General features: G+C 42.5%; 1 protein-coding gene across 1 annotated transcript in view; it reads right to left on the reverse strand.

The window, feature by feature from the left end:
- Positions 1-243: 243 nt before the first annotated feature.
- DSCAM (DS cell adhesion molecule) overlaps positions 244-23117 on the reverse strand; it is a 444019-nt gene continuing 421145 nt past the window's right edge. Inside the window, exons 31-33 of the mRNA XM_069028212.1 lie at positions 21423-21620; positions 17710-18012; positions 244-587 (exon numbers count right to left, since the gene is read on the reverse strand). Of these exons, the coding sequence (XP_068884313.1) occupies positions 244-587; positions 17710-18012; positions 21423-21620 (845 nt within the window). The remainder of the gene's footprint in view (positions 588-17709; positions 18013-21422; positions 21621-23117) is intronic.

A 23117-nucleotide genomic window follows, 5' to 3' on the forward strand; every position in this document is an offset into this window, starting at 1 on the left:
TTTACCCAAAAATTCAGATGTCCAGTCAGATGAAGCTCACACTCAGACAGAAAAAAAGCAAGAGAGTCTTTGCACTGTCTGTCGTTCATATTATTATTTTTTTTTTTTTTGTCAAATATTTTGGCAATCTTCTTCTTTAATTATAAATATTGGAATTCAATAAAAAAAAGGTAGCTTTCATTGGATTTTTTTTTGTTTTTCAGTGTAAATATTTACAGCCACTGTCCAGCCATGCTCTTTTCGTTATACCAGGGTGTAAGATTTTGCGTAGGGGTTGTTGCCTTTCAAGTGGCCCCGGGAGTCCAGCAGGGATTCTTGGGAGCTGCTCATTTTTGCTTGAGCCTGTCCTAGCTCAGCTCCTTCTCGCTGAGGTAACGTTGCCACAGCACCAGGTTGCCATGACTGGACATCTCTCGTGGAGGATGTCTCCATGGGGATCGGCTCCAGCACGGTGGGACGCTTCAAGGTTCGGCTTTTCTGTGGCTCCAAGCAGGCTTGCCCCAAACCCAGGTCTCTGCTCGTGCCCTGCACGCCACGGTTCAATAAAAAGTCCATCCTAAGGTAGGGTGGCAAATGCATGAGATCACCTGGGGAGGCAAAAGGGAGAAATGAGTCTTCATGTCGGGTCGTGTGTTGTGTGGCGCTCACCCGGGGGGAGCGACTCGAGATGGTTTGGCCACCCAAGGGGAGGATCTGTGATCAGAATTTAAAATTGACAGATGATTTGTCAGCCATTTACCAGGCTATGATCTTACAGAATCATGAAACAAACTCCTTTTGGGCAGATCCACAAGAATTCACTGTTAATATTTAGTTTTCATGATGCCTTAAGAGGCCTCCTAGACACAGAGACTGGACAGGAGTAAAAGAATAAAATAGGTATTTATTTGAAAGGCCTTCAAAGGTACCCCCTGGGAGCCAGAGGCTACTGCCAGAATGGACCCCAAGATGGACAACAGGTCACGAGTTCCTCACACTTTGATAGGTTTGGTTCATTTGCATATCAGGGTTAATTCTCCAATTAAAGCTTCAGTTCAATGATGTAATTTCCCCTCTGCTGGCCCCCCTTAGAAGCTCTTTGGATTATACTTTTTGGGCCTGGGATGGTCTGGGTGACCTTGGAGTGCAGGCCCAGAGAGGCTTTGTTATGTCTACCCAGCCTGAGAGAGCAGAAACCAACAGGCCACAAGAAACTTCAGAGTTACACTCTAAGCAGTTCAGGATTTGAAAAACACAAAGTTCAAGATTTAAGGCATCGTTTACAGTAGAATGAGGAGTGCAATGTGCTTTACATGCACTCAAGGCATGGAGGAGATAAAATGAAAAAACCAACAACTTTTTTCTCAAAATCCTAAAAGAAAAGTCTTGGCTTTCATTTGTCAAAAACTTGGAAAATGTGCAGGCTAAATAAATTTCCAATTTTTATTTTACATTTGAAATGGAGACCTTCACAACTCCACTTAATGAGCCTCAATCTTGAGTAGAATGACTGAACTCTTTAAAATGGATGCAACTGTGTTAAGGTTGTAGTCTTAAAGAGATTTCTGAATAAAACAGAAACATTCTTGTCCTCATACAACAAAATTTAACTGTCAACCATCATCACTGTGTTTAATTCACTACTAATTTTTTACCACTACCAAGATGCTGCTGGTTTTGTGGTAACAAAATGCACTGGGACTGGCACCCGGGCTCTTGCATCAACCCTTCCTTCTGCTCTGTATTGTCAAAAAAACCTCTTATTCATTATTTCCCCTGATTCCTGGGCCTGTTAGTCATTCATGACGTTCCTTCAAGGAAATGAGAAGCAATCAGGCACATAATGACATTCCCTTCTAAAAATATTTGATGGTGTAACCTCACCTATGTGTGAAAAAAAAGCACAGTTACAGGAGCACTCAGAACAGTAATTTCCTTTCTTTACAGATCCCTGCAGGTATGGAGCTTCTTTTTTTATGGTTGATATCAAACCCAGAGTCTCATCTGCAGATGGGATGCATCCTGAATGTTTAAAGTAGGAAACTCTTGGCACCACACCACCTGTGTAGCTCTCCATGAGCTATTTACAGCAGGAGAAATTAAAGCTGACCTGTGCCAGTGGCATAAACAACAGACCAGGAAAGCAGTTCTTCGTAATAAAACAATGTCTAACAATTTTGGTTTTTTCTAGCCCAGCTAAAAGCTGTCTCATGACCTAAAACAAAACAGGTCCTCTGCTTTCCCACGTCAGTCAAGGCACTGCAAGTCTTACCTAAAGGACCAACAGCATCTGCTCTATCTGTAATTCCAGGTCACAGACAGAGAATCGCTGAGGAGTTGCATTAGGCCAGAAACTGTGTTTATTCCTACAGAAATCCCTCAGGCACAGTCTGACACCATATGTTTTATTCTGGATGCATCTCCAGCACAGGCTCACGTCACGTGGTGTTTTACCCCCATGGAGTAAGATGGGAGTATCTCAAGATGAGGCTGACACACACCGTGGAGTTGGAGGGAGAGGGGGAGGTTTGTGATGATAATCACACTGATTGCCTCTTGAAAAAGGAGTCGTGTTAACTTCAATTGGTTTTACTCGTTGGTTTGCCTGATTCTCCTCCAGTACCTTTCATGCCAAGCACATTCTGCATGTCAGACCTGTTTCAGCTGAGACAGCAACGTTGCTGCTGGGGTGAAGGACATCAGGACATGGACACAGGAGCAGGGAGGCACCAACTCACTGCACTTATCCGTTCAGCCAAGCTGCCCGTGCGTACACCTGTGCTGTCCAACACCTTCCCTGCCCCCTTGGCACCCAGGCCCCAACCCCCTGCTCACCTCAGTTCTGCTCTTGCATCCCCTTGTAGCCCAAGTCCTTCCAAAATGCAGTGGTGGGGGTTGGTTTGCTCCAAAGAGCATTCCCCGTGTGGGGAGGAGACAGCCAGGATGGGAAGTGCCTGTGTCACTGCTCCCTGTGGCTGTGCTTTTGTGCAGCGTTGCCGTATCCTGGAGAAGGAGCCCTGCTCCTACCCCTCTCCTCCCCAGTGGGAGAGAGACAGGAGTGTGGGAGTGAGTGTGATGCCCCCCATACCTGTTCCTGCCCACTAATGAAGGTTTTGAGGAGCTTGGTTTGGCTGCCTGGGGTGTGGGGTTTCACTGCCAGGGCCCCAGCGAAGATGGGCAGCAAAATGCATCTCAGAGATCGCAACAGCAGAGAACTCTGTGAGTAATTACAATGCCAAAGTAATGACTTCCCTCTTGCCAGGCATGTTTAGAGACTGCTGGGGTCAGAAAGGGTTTTTTTTCCCCTACTCCCATGCTCCAGAGGGGTCCCTCAGCCCCAGCAGAAGAGGAAAAATTTTCTATGTTGAACCCAGTCCTGGAGCTTCTCTGCTGTGGAGATAGGATGGGAGAGCTGGGGTTGTTCAGCCTGGAGAAGGATCCAGGGAGACCTCAGAGCCACTTCCAGTGCCTAAAGGGGCTCAAAGAGAGCTGGAGAGGGACTTTTCACAAGGGTATGGGGTGATAGGATAAGGAATAATGGCTTTAAATTAAAAGAGAGTAGGGTTAGATCAGATATTAGGAAGGAATTGTTCCCTGGGAGGGTGGGCAGGCCCTGGCACAGGGTGCCCAGAGCAGCTGGGGCTGCCCCTGGATCCCTGGCAGTGTCCAAGGCCAGGTTGGATGGGGCTTGGAGCAACCTGGGACAGTGGAAGGTGTCCCTGCCTGTGGCAGGAGGGTTGGAACTGGATGATCTTTGCCATCCCTTCCAACCCAAACCACTCCATGATTCTATTTCCCTCAACAACCGGCCTTTTCCCAAAGGTGCTGTCACCCCAACACTGCCTGTGAGGGGCTGCCATTGCTTTGTTAACACCAGCCAGGCCATTTTGCACTCACTCCCTCTTTCTGCTGCATTTTCTGCTTTTTTGGTTGACTTTCCAGGAAGGAGCTGGTGCGGAGCAGCAGCTGGAGCGTGGCTTATCAGCAGCTCCCCGTGGATACCTCAGGGAGCTGCTTCTGTGCCTTGCCACATTTGCTGCTTCTTGAGAGCCATGGGTATGAGTGGTCTATAAAAAAGATGAGCATTGAACCTTACAGAGATGGAGGCTGGTTTTCAAGCTGCTGTCTAGACATTTCTCAAGTGTATTGAAGAGCTTCGGGCTATGTAAAAAAGACCTTTTTTCCCCCCTCCTTAAATCTACATAAGAAGGCATAGTCAATAATCTGTGTAAACAATATGCAGTCATTTTACTGCAATTTTCTAAATGTCTGGGGGCAAAGTTCCAGTAGGATTTCAGTAATGAGAAACCACAGAGTGTAACTTGTTCTCCAAAGCTGGGTACTCGGAGCACAATCTCTGACATGGCTTCTGCAGAGCCCTCATTATTTGATGTGATGTACACATTTTCCCAGCATAAAAAGTCCCAGTGCTCCTTCTTATCTGAGAGGAGCATCTCTCCCTGCAATTGCTTATACAACACAGCACATTATTAAAATCGCTAGCAAAGAAAAATTTTGAGAATGGAACTTTTTCCTCTGTGCTAGGGTTGAAAGGGTCTTACAGGATGAAAAAAAAAAGTCTTTGATTTAGAAGAACTAATGGGTTTCTGACTTCAAAACACAATCTTTGAATTATAACCACAGGGGTTCACCTTTGCCATTCCTACATCAATTCTTAAGGTATTTTTGAGCAGAAAAAATGCTTCTTGCTGTATCTCTGGAGTTACTTGGGAAGACTTTGGTTCTTATCCTCTGGACACAACAGTGTGGGCATTTTTTTGGGTACTTGCTATTCAGCTGAATGATGTTTTTTTCAGGCAAAGCATTATGAAGTTTCAGGATGGTTCATTGCCTTTGATGCTCTAATTACCTCTTTTCAGCTATGTTTGTGCCTTATTAGTAATGAAAGCAAACCTTTCAAGTGCATGAGCACTGCAAATGAGCATGTTTAATAATTCATGCATTTTGGCTTAATTAGTACAAAAGACATTCTAAAACTATGGTTTTCTGATGCATTTTTAAAAATGGGGTTTGGACTGGATGATCTTCAGAGGCCCCTTCCCACCCCGACCTTTCAGTGATTCGGCAATTTTTAAGAAAGGAGAATTTGCTGTATAAGAACCTTGAGTTTGTACAGAAATAATAAGGATCCAGTCAAATCTGAATGCTGCAATTTAAGCCAGAGATACCTCAGTCTTTTCTTTTACTTAATGGCCAACCCTCCAATGAATTATTTAGTATAGTACATTTAAGAAAATGTTAGTTCAAATAAATATTTGTAAACAAATGCTAAAAATCACTTACTATGACATTTACCATAAGCAACACGTTCTACCAAAAAGGGAGTATTTTCTGAGGTAATGCAGCACCGAATAAAAATAATTTACTGTTATTTCAGTACAGCTAAGCTGATATAAAGCACTTTGCAAGAAAACAACAGACATTTTTAGCCGTATTCCAGAGGTCAGCTTCAGGTGTGGGAAGGGTTGGGATGAATTTGACAGGCTACATGCAGGGAAAAACATCACTGCTGAATTTTTCTTGGATTTTATTCAAGATTTTATTCTGCTGTCTCGTCTGCAGAACTAAACCAAGCTGAGAAGCACTCCTTTTTCCCAAAAGATTTACCTCATTCCTCTTTCAAGTGCCAGAGAGCTTGCATGGGTTTTTGTTTTGCTTTCATCTACTCCAGAAAAAAAAAAAAATTCTAAGGATTTGTGCTATTTTCAATACGAGGATCATCACAGAATGCAAAAAAGATGCTCTTACCAAGTTTTTACATGAGAGCTCTGTGCATTTTCTCATGAATCAGAACCTCCACTAAAGCAAAAGCAATTTGTCTTCTCAACACTCCAACAGAGATACTGTTAGTGACGGCGACAGCCTGAGGGTTTTCGAGTTCTGGTTGCCATGTGGAGGAAATTCCGTGCTATTTGAGAGATTATCTCAGGAAGTTTTGAGAAGTAGTGCTGGTGACTATGACAGGGTGTTTTTATTTAACAAAGGTAAGGATAAGACTGCTTCAATAGGCCATTCACACACCTTGCTTCAAGATGGAGTGGGCAAAAGAAAAGTTCTCAGAGATCTCTCTGGGATTATTCCATGGCATCAGAAACCATGCCAGGGTTGAATTCCCTGTTAGCTCAGGGAAGGTGCTGATGTAATTATGTTCATTTGGGAGCAGAGTACGACCTTGTGCAGTGCTGGGGGTAGGCAAGTGCTGTACAGATGGACTCCCACTCTGTTGGGCATCCTTTGGCTTGTGCTGACTTTGGAAGGGGAAGCACTGATGGGATATTGTGTTTTCCTTTGGAAGGAAGCAAAGGAGACAGAGCTGCTGACATAGGTCTAAGCTCAGGTTTATGCTGATTAAAAATTTTAGTGGGGTTTTTCCAGCTCACTAGCACAGTAAAGAAATCAGTGAAGCCTTTGCTGCTACTCACAGGCTGTTTTTCAGGACTGCCTATAAGGGAAAACTTGCATTAGAAACAAGGAAAGAGTGGAGGCTTTGCAAGGACAGGGTGAGAGGTTTGCTAAAAAAAAAAAAGAGTGTAAGTGATGCTTAGAGGTCTTTGTCACATTCAGAACTAACACACCATTAAAAACTTAGCAGGCAAAGCTTTCTTGGACAGCAGCAGCTTGGTCTGAAGCCAGGCTGATAGCAGCAGTAACATTTCTCACAATTGCTGCTGTCAGTGTTGCAAACCTGCTGGTGCTCCCTCGCTGTCCATCTCGTGTCCGTGTACCGAGCCCGCAGAGCGCTCCGCACTGCGCCGAAATCACCCCCTCCCCTGCAGGGCTCCCAGCACTCTGCAGCACCAGCGATAAACACACCTAATGAGCAATAAAACCAATTATTTGGTCACCTTGGTGCTGTGTCCTGCTCAGCCAAGCGGGGGTGGGGAGGGGGCTAAAGAGGGTCAGTCCTGCACCTCCTTGCCTGGCTGTTGAAGGTCCCAGGCTCTGCTCAGTGTGGAACTGCCTTTCCAATTCGTTGGATAGTTGTTATTTTCTTACAGTAACATGCCACAAGTGGAGAGTAAAAATTTCTGAAGGGTGCTTTGAATGCCAGGGCTTCACTCTCTAGAGCCAGTATTGAAATGGAGAGGGAATCTCCACCTGCAAATTTCTGTCTGGCCGAATGAATGAGAACCTCACGCACTCTCCGTCGACGGGAGCACACCGTTATCAGCACATTCAGGAGCTCGAACGTTCCTTCTGAGGCCACTTTTTCAAGACAAAAACTGGATTTAATAATTCTCTAAGGTGGTCTAGAACAAATGGCAGAAGGTCTGAGAACTTCGATTACATTCTCAGGAGCAGCCAAGCAGCAGAAGTGGAAAGGAAGGAGGGAGGAGACGGGGCACAGCTTCCTCATTAATGAAAAAGCTGCTGTAAGAGCAAGCACATGTCCTTCCCTTCTCCACAACAGCTTCATCCTCTGCTCAGATGCCCAGGAAAAAAGATGGAACTGCTCAGCATTTGGGGGGTACTTTACACTAACTGAATGCAGGGTGTTGGACAAGGCCAAGGAGTCTGGATGCATTTCAGCTGCCAACCTGCCCTTCCTGGCTCTCTGACCCACAGCATCACATCCTCTGGGCTGCTCACTGTGTTTCAGCAGGCAGCAAAACACCCCACCCTTATGCTGTTTATTTTCACCTAAATAGGTAAAAAATGTTAGAGAAATAGCCAAGTTTCCCATTTCTCAATGGAGAAATCAGAATTCCCTGTCACCTATGCAGGGCTGTACTTTATAACTGGCATCTTTCTCCACAAAAACTGTGCCCTCATAGATGGTTTGGAGATCTGTAACACCCAGTTAAATGTTTCACATTGCAGTCTACTAAAACTGGCATTTTTGTAAAAATATTCAAAAATACCAGCTGTGATTCACAGAGCAAAATAAAAACAACAGTTGCTGTTGACTACAGTCGTTGGAGTTATCTCTTAAGGAACACCAGGGTATCAGTAAATCTGTAGTTCAGGAGCCAAATCTGCTACTGCTATAAATCAGTGACTCTATGGATTTCAGCAAGACTACAAATTGATTTCTACTTACTGGAGATTAGGTTTAAGTGACTGAAAATGAGGATTCCAACTAATGTGGATTTTTTTTCTTTTTTTTTTTTTTAAAGGTGATTCATTTTGTTATTTAGATTTAAGCCTTCTGATTCCAAGAAAAAGCCTTTGATCAAGATGTCTTAAAGTAAAAGCATGACTGCTGTAGCTGAACTGAGATCATCCATCTGAACTACATTGACATAACAGACTGTGCAGCTGCCTGAGAGGATGGCAGGAGCCTTGATTATCACATTGTTACCTCTTCCTGGAAGATCTAATGGAACAGGAATTGAAGCACATTTTTGGTTTGCATTTCTCTAAGCAGAACTTGGGTCTTTAATGCAGTGCTGCACATTCAAAAGACCTGCCAGATGCTTTGTCCCTTCCAGAAGTAACTTTAAGGAGAACTGACATATTTTTAAGGGCTTCTCTGACACTGAGCTGAGGAAGGAAGGAAAAACTGATTAACTCCAGGGGTCAGATAGATTTAGACCCTATGGATATGCCATGTGGATGTCCAGCCTCACAGGGCTGGTGCACCTGCACAACTGATGCCCTCCTGCTTGGATTTAATGGGGTGTCTAAGTTATAAAAACATGGAAAAGGGGCCTCACTGTGTAAATCAATACCCACTGCAGGACTAAAGTCAGCAAATTTGTCAATAAATAATGAAATAGTGATAGGAAAGGTAAGCCCAGGAGCCCTCCCTCTCCGTCTGCACCTTGTCACGCAAGAGACTTCATGCATTTTTAAGGATGTTCTGAGACAGCACTCTCTGGCCAGTGGCTGGGAAAACTTGGAAAACCATGCTGAAAACCTCGGTGATGTGCCCCTGGTTAGCAAGGCTGGAGTTTTAAAACTCATTTGCTGGTCTTGGGTGCAGTGAACAGAAACTGTTCAATTATGCATCACTTCAGCTGGGGGTTAAATCGATCGTGACTCCATGGAAACAGATTTATTCCTGAGATATGTTGGGAGCCTGGATTCAGCACAGAGGCTGGAGAGGTGAGGAGTATCCAGGGTTCACTGGAAGCAGTGGGGGCTGATTTGTTGACCTCTCTAGGCTCCGAGCCATTCCTGTGAATTCAGGGATAAACCTGACCATGCCACGGCAACGGGAAAGCCAAACACGCTGCTAACAGAGCTGGGCAGGTCAGGCTGCAGCAGGGAAATCAGTACCAGCACTGCCCTGCTGCTCTGCTGAGCTAGGGGTGAATTCGTGTAACTTAGTCTCCCCATGTCCATGGTGAATCCCCTGAGTGGTGCATCACTGCATTTTTGTTAATGAATCCTCTGGGAGCAGGGGTTCTCACAGCTCTCACATTTAAACTAGGGGTGCTGACACAATACTGAAATACTTCTGCAGAGCTGTGCTTTAAAGGCCAGCACACAAAGCTCTTCCCTGGATGGCACAGACCATCACCACAGTCAGATTAGGACTGTTAAAACAGAAGTTTTTTTCTCTAGTGATATGATTTCCTGCTTTAATTTCCAAGAGCACAAGCATGACCTTTCTTGCAGGTGAGGTTTGGTTTCCATTTTCAGGTGTCATAGTGCCAGCTCTCCTGTAGAGCTCAGATTGCACTCAGGTCCTCTTGGCACAGGGGAAATAACAGAGCCTGAGGTCAGTTAAATCAGGAATGGCTATAAATGTCTGCAAGGACCTTACAGCAAGGCTGGATCAGTTCTTGTCTGTATGGAAAGCACTGCTGCTGGTTACCTTGGGCTGGCTGACAGCAAAAATCACATACACTGTGTCTCAACACTGTGAAGGTGAAATTATTTGGCATTTTCAAAATTAAGTGTCTGGTTTTTGTAGGAGTGAGGTTCAAGTTAGGGACAAAACAGAACTGCTCTAAAATATCTGTTGTGTTAATTGGACACAGCATCTTGGGTTTGATTTGGAACTTTTGCTGGTAATTTTAACAATTTAATGTTGAAGTTATGACTGAAAGAACATGAAAGTAGCTGAAAATTTACTGATAAATGTAATCCCTGCTTTAGGCATAAAACTCTTCAGTCACTACAGCTCAATCAAATGTCTCTAAAGCTACAGAAAACATGGGTAGTCTACGTTAATAGCTGCAGCCTATATATATATATATATATATATATATATATATATATATGTCTATGTATATGGACCACTAGGCAAATAATCTGCTTTAGAAAACTAAATTAAATTAAAATTTTAAAACCCCACACTTCTAATAAGAAAGATTTTTTTGCTAATCAAAAGATAGGAAATGGGCATTCTTGGGGGAGGGGGAAGGAAGGGCGTTTTCTTAACATGCAACTTGTAGTCTAGAAGAAATAGAAAAAAACCCCAAGAGCATCCTGAATCAGAACAGTTTGGGACACTGCATTTTTCTGAAGTCAGTGTTAATTTTCAAATCAAAATAAAGAATAAATTAGGAAGCAACAGGAAAAGGTAATTGTGCTGCTACACACTCCTCACAGGGTCTTTGAGGAATTGGTACCACCTGTTTCTCTGCTCTAATTAAAAAAATCTTCCTAACACCAGTATCACTAGTTCATGGATGACAATTGTAAAAATAATTTAGATTACTTTAATCATAGTCTCACAGAAGGCTTTGAGTTACATGTTAAAGATCACTTAGTTTCAAATCCTTCCACTATCCCAGGTTGTTCCAAGTTGCATCCAGCCTGGCCCTGAACACTTGCAGGGATGAAGCAGCCACTACTTCTCTGGAAAACCTGTTCCAGTGCCACCAATGACTTGAATTTAGCTTGCAGATGCCTTCTATAGTACCTAAAATGGAACTTTCACATCACAATTGCACAGAAACCTTGTAACTGAAGAGCTGCCCTGTTTAAACTCAAGATTCACACCCATATGGTTTTCCTTTCTGATCTCAGAATATTTCAGCTTCTGATCTGAACCTGTTTAAGTTCATTTTTATTGTACTGGCAAGGTTAAAAAACTTGCAGTGGGAGCCTTCCTGTCTGTAAATCCACCAGAATAAAAATGAAAGCCAGTGATATCAAGTATGTAGTCATGTCAAATTAAATGCAGAATTAAATGGTTTTCATCCCTGCAGAACATTCTGCTTTTCTCAGCTGAAGGAGAAAAAGCTCCTGATACTCCACAGAAATAAAATCTGAGACAAGATAAAGGCAATTTCCTCTCATCACTGATGTGCCTTTTCCAGGATAAGCAGCAAATGGCACAGTCTGTCTCTTTGTGACATGCTCCTGCTCTTCCAACAGTGCAGTAGAAAATAAAAGGAAGGTGTTCCAGGCACAGAAGGATTTAATTTGGAAACATTAGAGATGCTCATCTAGGGGAGTAATTTCAGGATACATCACATAAGTGTAAGTTTATATACGAGTTAACAGTCACGTTAAGAGTATTTACTACTGCTAAAAATGTAGTCTTAAAAATGGCAAGAAGGTTTTTTCCCCACTCTGTGCCTGTCCTTCTGTTTTTCCACCTGCTTATTTTGATTTGTCTCCTTATGTACTTCTCTCAAAACTGCATCTTGGTCTCCCACTGTGGAGTCAGGACGGTGATTTCTTTGCTCTGTACACACATTATATACAATGTGTGCATACATATTCATATTTTTTAGTATCTATTCTATTGTATTTGAAACCAGACAGTGCAAATGTAAAACTAAGGCAGAAAACAACCCACATCTCAGCCTTTGTGTACTTTGCTGTGGGATTTCTGAACAACAACAACCACAACAACAACAACAAAAGATACATAGATTACTCTGTATCTTCAAGAAATTCAGTTTTGGGTCTGGAAACTGTGGAATTACAGAATTAATGGAATTCTTCTCCATTTTTGGTCAATACAGGATAATATAATAGGCATGGGAAAAGGAGGCTAAAGGTGAGCTGTCAAGAGTCCCAGCCTTTGCTGAATCCCCAGTGGCCGAATTTGTATCGGATTCAGTCACGGCCACTGTTGGTGGAGATCTGTCAGCAGCTTTCCAACAGAAATCCTGTCCCTAAACAGACTCCAGTCACTGTCAGAGGCAAATAACTCCTTCACCCTTGAATTCACAGGGCAGTGGGAAAGAGTTCACATCTCAGGCTACAGGGCTGACACTGGAAAAATACTGTGCCTTCTCTTGCTGTGTGATTCTTATTTTTCTCATTATGCTAAGCACCTTATTTTTAGCTGCAATAACTGAATTCTGGAAAAGAAGATTTGTTTCTTGTCTTAGGTGTTTAAAACAATATTTAGGCACTGCAGGTAATATCCAGACTTGCATTCTGTAGCTCAAGGGTTGTCTATGTTAAGGCTTTGCTGTTCAATCATCAGGATTAGTCAAAGCTGTGAGAAACTTCTAAATTGGGTCAAGAATGCTAATTAAGGCATCTGAAATACTGAGAGAAGCTGATCATACAGCAAAGCTGGAGAGGTTAAATCAGTATTTTTTCCTAGTTAATATCCAGTAGCCTGAAGGGCTAGACTTGGGCTGCTTGACTCAGGTGCCCAGCTGTAAAACCCAAGAAGTGTCCAAATTTGGATGGTGAGGGCTTGGCTGAGAACAGGCCTGGCCTTGGGCTGCTGGCCGAATCTCCTCTGGGACATAGGGCCCAAGGAGAAGGGCTGAAAGATGGAGAGGATGGAGCTCTGCTCTTGCCCTCCAACCAAGAACACAAGGACAGCAGGAGGAAAGTTCTTCCAGGGGAGCAGGGGCTTGGAGAAGGAGGGCTCCTGCTTTATACAGGTGTAAGGAACCAGGAAAGCATTCAGGTGCTCTTGACACCTTCCTGGCTGTGAAATCAGTCCCTGGAAAATCTTTTTTTCAGAGTCTGCCTCTCCAAAAATGCCATTTCTCCCCACTCACGAGCAGGTCTGCCTCTCCAAAAATGCCATTTCTCCCCACTCACAAGCAGGTTTCTTTCCAAAGTGGTTCCTTTCACCAGCTGAAAGTTTGTGGAGGAAGTTCTGAGATGTAAAATCTTGTGATGCTTTAAATGCATTTCCAAGCCCTCTAGTCTGATACACCCCCTGAGTGATATTTCTTCTCTGGAATCATATTTGGGATGCTTTTGTCCTTCAGGGGTTTTATATTCATGTGATCTCTCCCCACTTTTGAGGAGGTGGGAGGGTCAAAAATGATCTTGAACTTGTTTTGTGACATCAGGTAGAGAAATTCCAGATCCAAGTCAAACTAACTCTTAAGGACAATGTCATATATTAGCAAAGGTTCTTTTTACTGCTGATTAGCAGAAGAGAAAAATATAATTGGGGGTCTGAGTTTTGCAGTACCCCTGTGGAAAGAAGGTTTCTGAAAATTGCATGAAGTTAAAATTTTCTAGATATTTCCCTTTCAAGCCCTTGTCAGATGTTATTTCTTCCAAGCACGAACTCCATTGCCAGGGGATGCAAGTACGTGGTCTGTCCACAAAAAGCCCCCAGACATAAATAGCACTTGGGATGCAAAGAATATCAAAATATTTCCCAGTTAATAGCTGTTCTTTTCTCCAGCACAATAATTTAGGGGTAAAGAGAAGAAAAAACCCAACAGGCTTCTTGGCTGAGGCTATTACTGAGATTTAAAATTATAATAACAGGAATCTATTTTTAATAAACTGCTGCAGCAATGTTTATTGCAGTTAAGAATAATTGTTATGATAACTCAATTTGTGATTATTGTTCTTAAAACAGAAAAAAGGAACATTATTATAAAACTCTTTGAACCTCTACAATTATCTTCCATTTTTCTACATTACAGACTCTTTGATGGCACAGTGGGAGGTAGGAAGAGAGTACATTTCTTTCCAATTTCTGTCCCTTTTTTGGAGGATGAGGGACTGACTCATTTGTCAACCGCACAGGTAAACTTGGGGTTACAACTGTTGAAATTTATGAATATTTATATGAAAAAATTGCCTCACTTTTGCTCTACTTAAATGATTTCTTGAGGACCTGATCTTACTAACCAAACCTGTAGTTAATGACAGCTGTGGAGAGGAGAACAATAATCCCAATCCTAAACTTCTGGCAGTTTTGATGCTGAGAAAGATGCAACAAAAACAATGTGTTGCCATCATTTTTACAGCATGAAGAACTTTAACGGTGCACAGGAGTTAAGAAGACCTACTTTTGTAAAGGATGTGATTTATCCCACAGCTTTAAAATCCTGCTGGGCTGCTTTTACTGCTTCAATTTTCTCTTTTAAGGTGCCTTCTGGGACACATGACTATTCTGATGGCTTCCTGAAAAATGTCACCATCTACAGTGGGTCACTTTCAAGGCCTGGGCAGATTAGGCCTGACAGCTCTGTGCAGCCCCCAAAACCTCATGTGCAGGTGTGCATCCATCCCTTCACTTTTTGGAAGCTGTGCAGAGGCTGTTGTTAGGCAGCAATTCCAGTTTGCTGGGTGGTTTGTAATGTGATACTACAAAAGGGAGAATAACGATGTGGTTGTTAGTGATGAAGCATGAACTACAAATAGTCACAGAATCACAGGGTGGTTTGGGTTGGAAGGGACCTTAAAGATCACCCAGTGCCACCCCAGGGACACCTTCCACTATCCCAGGTTTCTCCAAGCCCCATCCTGGCTTTGGACACTTCCAGGGATCCAGGGGCAGCCACAGCTTCTCTGGACAACCTGTTCTAATCTTATCTTTTTTCAAAAATCTGCTTGGGGAGTTGTAAAGCCAAAGCCCAGATGAAGTTGAATCTGGCCAGGGATGTCAAAGGCAACAGGAAAGTCTTCTGTAAATTTATAGGTGACAACAGGAAGGCCAGGGAAAATGTGGCCCCACTGCTGAATGGAACCTGGTGACACAGGACATGGAAAAGGTTGAGACCCTAAATGCCTTATCTGCCTCAGTCTTCACTAGCCAGACCAGCCTTCAGGAAGCCCAGGTCCAAGAGATCAGTGGAACAGTCTGGAGCAAGAGACTTACCCCTGGTGGACAAGGATCAGGCCAGGGAATGCTTAAGCAAAGTGGATATGTGTAAATCCATGGGCTTTGCTGGAATGTGCCTACCAGTGCTGAGGGAACTGGCAGATGGCACTGAGGCCACTGTCAATGGTCTTTGATTGATCATGGCAATTGGGAGAAATGCCTGAGGACTGGAAAAGAGCAAATGTCACTCCTGTCTTCAAGAAGGAGAAAAACAAGGGTGCAGAAACCAAGAAGCCTCTTGGCCTCATCTCCATCCCTGGGAATTCAGCAGCAAACTCCACCATTACCTTTTGTGAGTTAAGTTGCAGCTTTGCCATCGGATGGATTCACTTCCAAATGTCCCATTTATCAAAATACCTTTTTCTAAAAGTCTTTCTTCAGACTTTCTTATAATTGTTGGGGATTATTTTGAAAACCAGAGTATTCATTGCAAACTCTTGAACTTTACTGCATCTGTAATTTGCAACAGGCAGCAGTTTGAAAAGGGAGGTCAGAAATTAAGAAGGAGGAGACAGAAGTGATTGAAAGTGATGTTTTCCCAGAAAGATTGAATTGGCTGAGAAGAAAACCAAAGCACCATGAAAACAGGTGAAAACTCTCTTGGAAGAAAAGATTTACTTCAAGGAAGAATAAAGCAGCACATTGATTTATCTCAAACCTCCTCATCTACTGAAACCAAATACCTTAAGTTTTTTTATTTCTTCTCCATGTTCTGAAATGGAGAATGACTTTGATTAATTGTATTTGAATTACTAATTGCCTCTGGCAAATTTCTGAAGTGGTGGGTAAAAAAAGAAAGATGCCCAGTAAGTGTTTCCTCAACAGCTTGAAAATTAAATATTGGTCTGTCTGCTACTGCTGGAAGTTCTTTCTATCCATATGTTTTGTTTAAAACCCTTCATAAAGTGACCTTTAAAAATGCATTATTCAATATTTATGGGCCAGCATTCAAATTGCCCCACTGGAACACTCAATTATGTTTTCAAGGTAATGAAGCTAATTATTAATTTTATAATATATTTAATTTCCTTGCTGCAAAGGAAAGCTAAAGCTAATCAAGAAAAGTAGGGAAAAAAATAAAGCCATTAAAACTAACAGAGCTAAACATGACTACAAGTCTGTAAATCACTGGAGGGCCACTAAGGTTGTTCCAACCCTGGAAGATTTTACTCAAGCACAGGGACCAAATTTTGGTTCTATATGCCCTAGAGAAAATCAGCTTTATATGGAATATATTAGACTATTTCCAAACACTAAATATGCATAAGTAATGCATTTGGAACATAAAAGGAAAGAGAGCAAGATGTTTGTTAAAGAAATGATAAAAAAATATCTGTTGACTGCTTGGAAGGAGAGTTCAGTTTTTTAGCTGTGAATGGAGATGCTTCCCTTTAGCAGAACAGGGACAAATATTTATCTTACTTCTTTGGAGTTAGAAATGAAAAGTAGTTCTATCTTTATCTATTTCTATAGCTCCTGGGTTTGTGGTTCTACCCTGTGACTACACAGAAATCAGCAATTTCTCCCACTATTTTATTTCCTACTTATTTTCCTCCTTATCTATCTGTGTGACACACTAATTTCCTGCCTTGAGTATTATAACTCTCTACCTTCTGCTTGGGCTTTCTCTTCCCACATTTTTCTTTTACCTTTCTCTAGCCAAATCCTTGATGCTTTCTTTCCAGTGTTCCTGCTTTTGAATGACCCTTCCTGATCCCACTGCCTACCTTCCATTCCTCTGTCCTCACAACCATTGCCTGTTATGGTGAATACTAAGCAAAAGACCCTAAATAGATTATTAATTACTCTTTTTCACACAGATGAGCACCACTGATTACTTTCTGTGTGTCTGAGTGGCAGCACTCACACTGGCAAATGTATGTAATAAAATAAAATAAAATTAAAATAAAATAAAATAAAATAAAATAAAATAAAATAAATCATGTTTTCAGAAAGCAAACAAATATAATTATGCCTTTTTCCCATTTCAATCCTCCTCCTCAGTGCCACATCCTGTATCCTGTAACAGAGACTGACAAATCTTCTGAGATTTTATAACCTGCTTGATCTCAGAGTACCACAACTAACTTGCCTGTGCTGTTGGGCACAAAGGTATCAGTAGAAACAGCATCTTTGTGATCTGGAAATTTGATTGAGCCCAAGAGATGGATGCCCCTCAAGTACCTTCAGTCAGCAAGGAGTTGGAGCCTTAAATTCTGCCTTTTTTTTATTCTCTCCCTGATTTAGATATCCCAAGTTTGATATTTAGGTGGTGTCAAAGAGAGAGTGTAACAGCTCCAGGATGTCACCAAAGGGTTGTTCTGTGTCTAACAAGCCACAAGGCAGAAGGGACAAGCACATCTCCTGCAATCTGTCTTTATGAGCAGTTACTGAGAGCGAACTTTCGCTCCCAAGCACGAAGCACAGCAGTGAGACACGTTTTATTAGAGACTGGTTTGAGCTGGAGATGGGCAGATGCACCCACATATGGTCTTATTTATCCCAGAAGGGTCGATTGCCTGATGGCTGCAAGTGTGAGGAGTGGATTTAATGGCTCAGCCAGCCTCTTTCTGCTCCTAAATTCCCATGTTTTCTATACATGGGAGAATATCCTCACACATTCCATTAGCTGGAACAAACCCCAGTTATCTCTGGGAGTAGTTCCAGGAGATACTGTGATCTACCCTCTCCTTCTTCCCAGCCTCGGTGTGCGGGGTGCAATCCTCCCCAGAGTGACCAACACCTTCCTTCTGCTGCCTCACCTGGCCGATGTGCCTTGGGAACTGCCATGTTCATCACCCTCCCTCCGTCCTGAGGCTTGGGGGGGGACGCGGTGAACCTGCAGATGCCCGACTCGGACGGCGTGCTCGAGGTGAGGCTGTCCGTGTAGTCGTTGGTCCCTGCCGTGAGCTGCTCCGAGGAGGTGTCTGATATGAAGCATTCTGTGATGGTGAACTTGGCGTGCCTCAGCTGCTCTTCCATCTTGGCGTGCTCGTAGGCCCTCGCCAGCTCTTCGTACGTAGAGGAGGCACTTTCTGTGGAGACCATGCTGCTCCTCGCTCGATCTAAGCCACGGGAATGGGAACGAGGGGAGAGAGAAAACATCTGCACAGTCCTTTTTGGGAGGAAAGGCACGAGCATAGTATTTCAGAGTAAAGCAGAGAGCCCTTGAAATTATCAAGGTGATTTAAGTGAATCTGCTTCGCTGTAAATGCCTGCACAAGTGTTAGTTTAGTCAGGAACTCAACAATTACTGATAATCTAAAGGGAAGTCTTATCCTGTGAGCAGCATTAGGTGCCTTAGCATTAAATTCATGTTTCTTTTATAAAAAATAACCTTTACTACATGAAAAATGCCACTTAAAAAAAAACCCCAAACATTTCTCTAAATCTTAAATGCCTTCAAAAGGTTTCAAATCCAAAAACCAGATTTAGCAAAGTAAGAAACATCTTCTTTACATTGTCTTTTAATGCATCTCAGAAATATTTCACTGGGCTTATGTACAGGTGAGAAAGGACAGTCTTTTGTCCTGTTTCCATCATACATATATATATATATATATTTTTTTTTTTTTTTTGGAAAGTCCTGAGAACAAAGGTCAAATAGAAAGGCAGTAGCTCCCAGATATTGTCTCTCTAGACACCAGGTAAAACACTAACTCATTTCATTTGGAACAAAGGTCTTAAGAAAGCAATATTTGGCAACTACAGCCTGCAGTCATTCAGGTGCCTTTTTTCAGTGCTGCTGAGGCTAATGGAATTCATATTTGACACACAGGTAATTACGACCTACAAGCTGTTCTTTTCTGCTGATGAGCTTCTGAGAATATCAATATTTCTTAAACAACACTATTATTGAAGACGTAAATGGCTACTGATACATTAAAAAGCACTCTGGAAATGCAGGACTCATTTCTGCAGGGATGGAACTGCTGGGCTCTTGCACCCACAGTGTTTCTATTCCAGTGGGCTGGAAGAGCAGAGGACTTTTAAAAGTTCCGTGGGCAAAAGTCGTGTTTCATCACAAGATCTGTGCAATTTCAGACATTGTTGGTGATGTTCAATAAACAGGCACAGTGTAATAGCTAATTCATAAAAATGGACCTCATTTCAGCAGCCAAAGGCAAGTGTGTGTCGTTATTGCAAATCTTTATCTTTTTTATTGCGTGCCTGCACCCCTGCATCCGTTTTCATTGTGCACGAAGAACAGTACTCCTGCCACTTGTAAATATGGCCATCCATTATTTAAAATGACAAGTACTTCAGCAATATGCTGTAACTTGCTTAAGATTTTGAGCTGACCAGAACTTAACAGGGTTTCTTTTGATTTTTCTTTTTTTTTTCCTTTTCTTTCCACCCACAGGAAATATCATTCTCCTTTTCACATTTGATTTGTAAATCAGACCACTGTGATGTCTTTCCAAATTTCTGATCAACTGGAAACTGCCAGGAGGCAGCAGTTGACCAATGCCATAGAGCAGTGCATGTGAATATCATGGTCATGCAAAGGTCACAGCTTGGTCCATGAAGCTCAGGACCTGCAGCTTCCCATATCCCATGCCAAGAGGGAGAATATTCCCAGACCAATCTGCTTGGACATGTCCTTTAGATTTGATAAAAGTTTATCCAAGCCCAGAGTGAACTTTATGAAACTTCTTGAACTTCACGAATATAGATTGATCAGGAAGTTTCTAATGGCCTCAAGTTAGAACATTTGAACTTGGTCACAGCTATGAACTGCTGCCAGGCATTTCTCCTAAGCTCAAAAGCTGCTGCTCTGTAAGTCTGGAATGGTTTTGATAAGTGCTAAATTCTGCCAAATATCAACTGCATCAACCAGCTCCAGAAATCTGAACTCCAGATTGGAGAAGTGATCAAATGTGCACATTAGCTCAATTGATTCTTGAACGCATAATTTGGCTACGTATGTTTATTTGAACGTTTTAAACTTCTGAAGCACTTAAATTAAATGGACTCTACTCTTTTCCCAGAAACCAAGTGGTGTAATAGAGCTGCTTTTTTGGCACAAGAAAACCTTTCCTGAGCATGATCTAAAGCTTGCTATCCCTTACAAAAATCACCATGAGCTCAAAGGTAGACACAGAGTAGAAAAGTAGGCTTGTTAAAATATAAATTATGAAGTGTGTTTACATAATTTTACGTAGTTTGTCTACTAAACCACACAGCAAATTTAATTTCTGCCCATTGCCACACTCACTGGAAAATATCCTTGGGTGACAACAGGTTGGAGCACATCCAAATGCACCTGAAATCTGGACTGTCTACAGAAAGGGTTTCTGAGAGGAGATTTGTAATTTATACTTTGATCTGTATATCTATTAGAGTTAATCTTAAAAATTTATGATAATTCTACCTGAAGGTTGTCAGCTGGCTGCAGGTATCTATTGACTGCCATTACCTTATGGAGAGAACATCGGGGTCTATGAGTTTAAGAGGGTGAATTATGAAACAATGAGAACTCCAGGCTGTAAATTCCTAAATCTAAGTGAAGTCAGATACTTGTTCCTCTACAGAGAACAAAACCAGTCATACTGGTTTTCATGGTGGAAGGCCAGTCACACCCGCTGCTTTGTAGCTCTAACACATGATGAACACCTTTCTCCTAAAATCAGGACAGACAGCAGGCAATTCCTTCTGAGGAAGCCAGAGCAAGCCTGAATTCACTTTGGTCAGACTTCCCTTAGGGAAATATTTCACCTTTCTTCTCATTTAATCTTTATTAGATTTCCTTCATGACTGTTCTTCTACTTAATCATTTACTCATTTATTTGCCTTTTTTGTTGCTTTTTCAGTGTAGGACAGTGGAGAAATCAAGTTACAGCTGCATTTATGATGTGAAGGCATCAAGAAGAGATGAGGACTGCAGGCAGAATATGTATTCAGTGTCTCCCCACTTGTCCTCTAGAGGAATAAACCCCACGCTGTTTCTCAGGAAAATCCTGGCCAGCTGCTGCAGGATTCAGTGGTATGAATGGATTTTTACTTGGACTCTAATTCCAGAGTTTTCCCTCTTTTTTTGTTTTTTTCCCTCCACTTAAAATGAACATGTTAAATGAATGGGAAAATAAAAATACTTACCTGAATGTTGTTCAATCCTAAAATCATTCCATATATGACTCAGGGATATTCTGGTTACTAATACAGTCCATTCCTAGTCAAATTCTCCTACTTTTGCTTTTTGGTTCGGGAAGCTACAGGAAAATTTACCACCTTGTCTTTCAAAGGAAGGACATCTTTCAAAGGATGTGTGTGGGATGAGGAACCAGAAGCACAATATTTGTTATCATTATCTCTACAAGCATTTGTGGCACTCCTCATAAATAACCTACAGAAAAAACCACCCTGGCAAGAGAAGAATAATGACACCCGAGCTCCAAACAAGGCACACCCAGGACCAGGAAGGTTCCTGCAGCTGCTGCTGTCCCGTTTTCCCTGCGGGGAGCCCTGTCCATACCTGTGTCCTGCGAGGGGCTGACGCTGTAGCTGTCACTTTCCTTGTCCACTGAGCCTGCTGGCCTGGGGGTGGGGAGCCTCCAGTCTGTGGTGAGGGTGTGAGCTGATATGGTGGGGTGGGGTCTGTTGAGGGTCCACTGGCTCGCGTAGCGGTTGCGCGCGGTGGGTCCGGTTTTGGCACTCCTCCTCGTGGTGGGATCTGTGAGGGATCGCAGGGAGGGATTGGGAAGGAAACCAGCCCAGTCAGAATCACAGAGTCCTAGAATGTCCTGAGCTTGAAGGGTCCTACAGGGATCATTCAGTCCAACCCCTGGCCCTGCACAGACACCCCAACAACCCCACCCTGGGCATCCCTGAGAGTGTTGTCCAAACACTCAAGGAGTTCTGGCAGCCTTGGGGCCTCGACCATTTATCCAGCCACCTCTGGGTGAAGAACCTTTTCCTGATATCCAACCTAACCCTTCCCTGACCCAGATCCAGCCATTCCCTCGGGTCACCAGAGACATTAGTGCCTGGCCCTTCATTCCCCCTTCCAGAAGGGGATGGCCACTGAAATCATCTTGGTTAAAAAGACCCAAACTCAAGACATTCTTTTTGGGGGAAAAAAATGAACAGTGTTAATGCTGATCATTACCAAACTGCTGATGCTTTTCTAGAACTACTCTCTTTCTAATGAAACTCGACATTTTATCAAGGGTGGAACTGAAGAGCTGAAGGCCCCATCACTCTTCCATTGACACATTCATTATCCCTTTACTCCAAGACAACCAGTTCTCTGGTACCAAAACCACCCCGAGAACTGAAAGAGCACAAGGCAAGTAGATTTGGTCAGGGATTTCACACCACACCTCAAGTGAAGTGCAAGGTAAATTATCAGCATAGATATGCCCTCAGAAACACCCTGCAGCAGGCATCTGCTCTCAGTTTTTAAATAGATGTGCTCAGAAATGTGGGGCTATAATTCCCTATTCTGGACATACTGTTACTATATTACAATATTGATCAGCCACATATTCCCAATTTTAACACATGGCCAAGACATAAAACATAAGCTAATAAAACATAAGTAGTAGTGCCATCGGAGTTTCAGTAGGAACAGGTTCATAAAGATTTGACTGCTTTGAAACAATTAGTAAATTAATACAATTTCTTAAACGTCAAAAACCATCTGCTACTGGTTTAAGGTCAGCAATGTTCTACTTGTTAAATTAACATAGGGATAATGTAGTGACCAAGTTTGTAAAAGCAAACTGTGTGCCAAAATTGGCCTCCTTGAACTTATTAATAAAGCGTTCTGCCCTAAAAGTGAGTCTAACAAAGCAAGTGCAAGAGAAGAAATCATTATGTGGCAAACTGTGAGTGACTACATCAGCACTGAAGGATTTCTCTTCGAAGCTTCTGAAAGGATATCACTAACAATAGAAAGGGCATTAGAAATGAAAAATTCAAATCTATTCAAAATGTTCTTTGACATTCAAATAGTGAAGTTGTCAGTCTTTGAGGTAAGAGACTTTAGCAGAAGAAATTGAAAGAAAAAGCAATACCCAGATAATGACTCTGAGCACTGCTTCTGCCTAAGCATTCCCAGTGAGAATTTGTATTCTGCTCCTTCAAAGAAACAAGGCATTTATTTATAAATAATGATCTGATCCTTCTCCATTTTTTTCCCTACAGCAGTGGAAAAATTAGAGCCCGG

Source organism: Aphelocoma coerulescens, chromosome 1, assembly GCF_041296385.1.
Source record: "Aphelocoma coerulescens isolate FSJ_1873_10779 chromosome 1, UR_Acoe_1.0, whole genome shotgun sequence".
Taxonomy (NCBI): domain Eukaryota; kingdom Metazoa; phylum Chordata; class Aves; order Passeriformes; family Corvidae; genus Aphelocoma; species Aphelocoma coerulescens.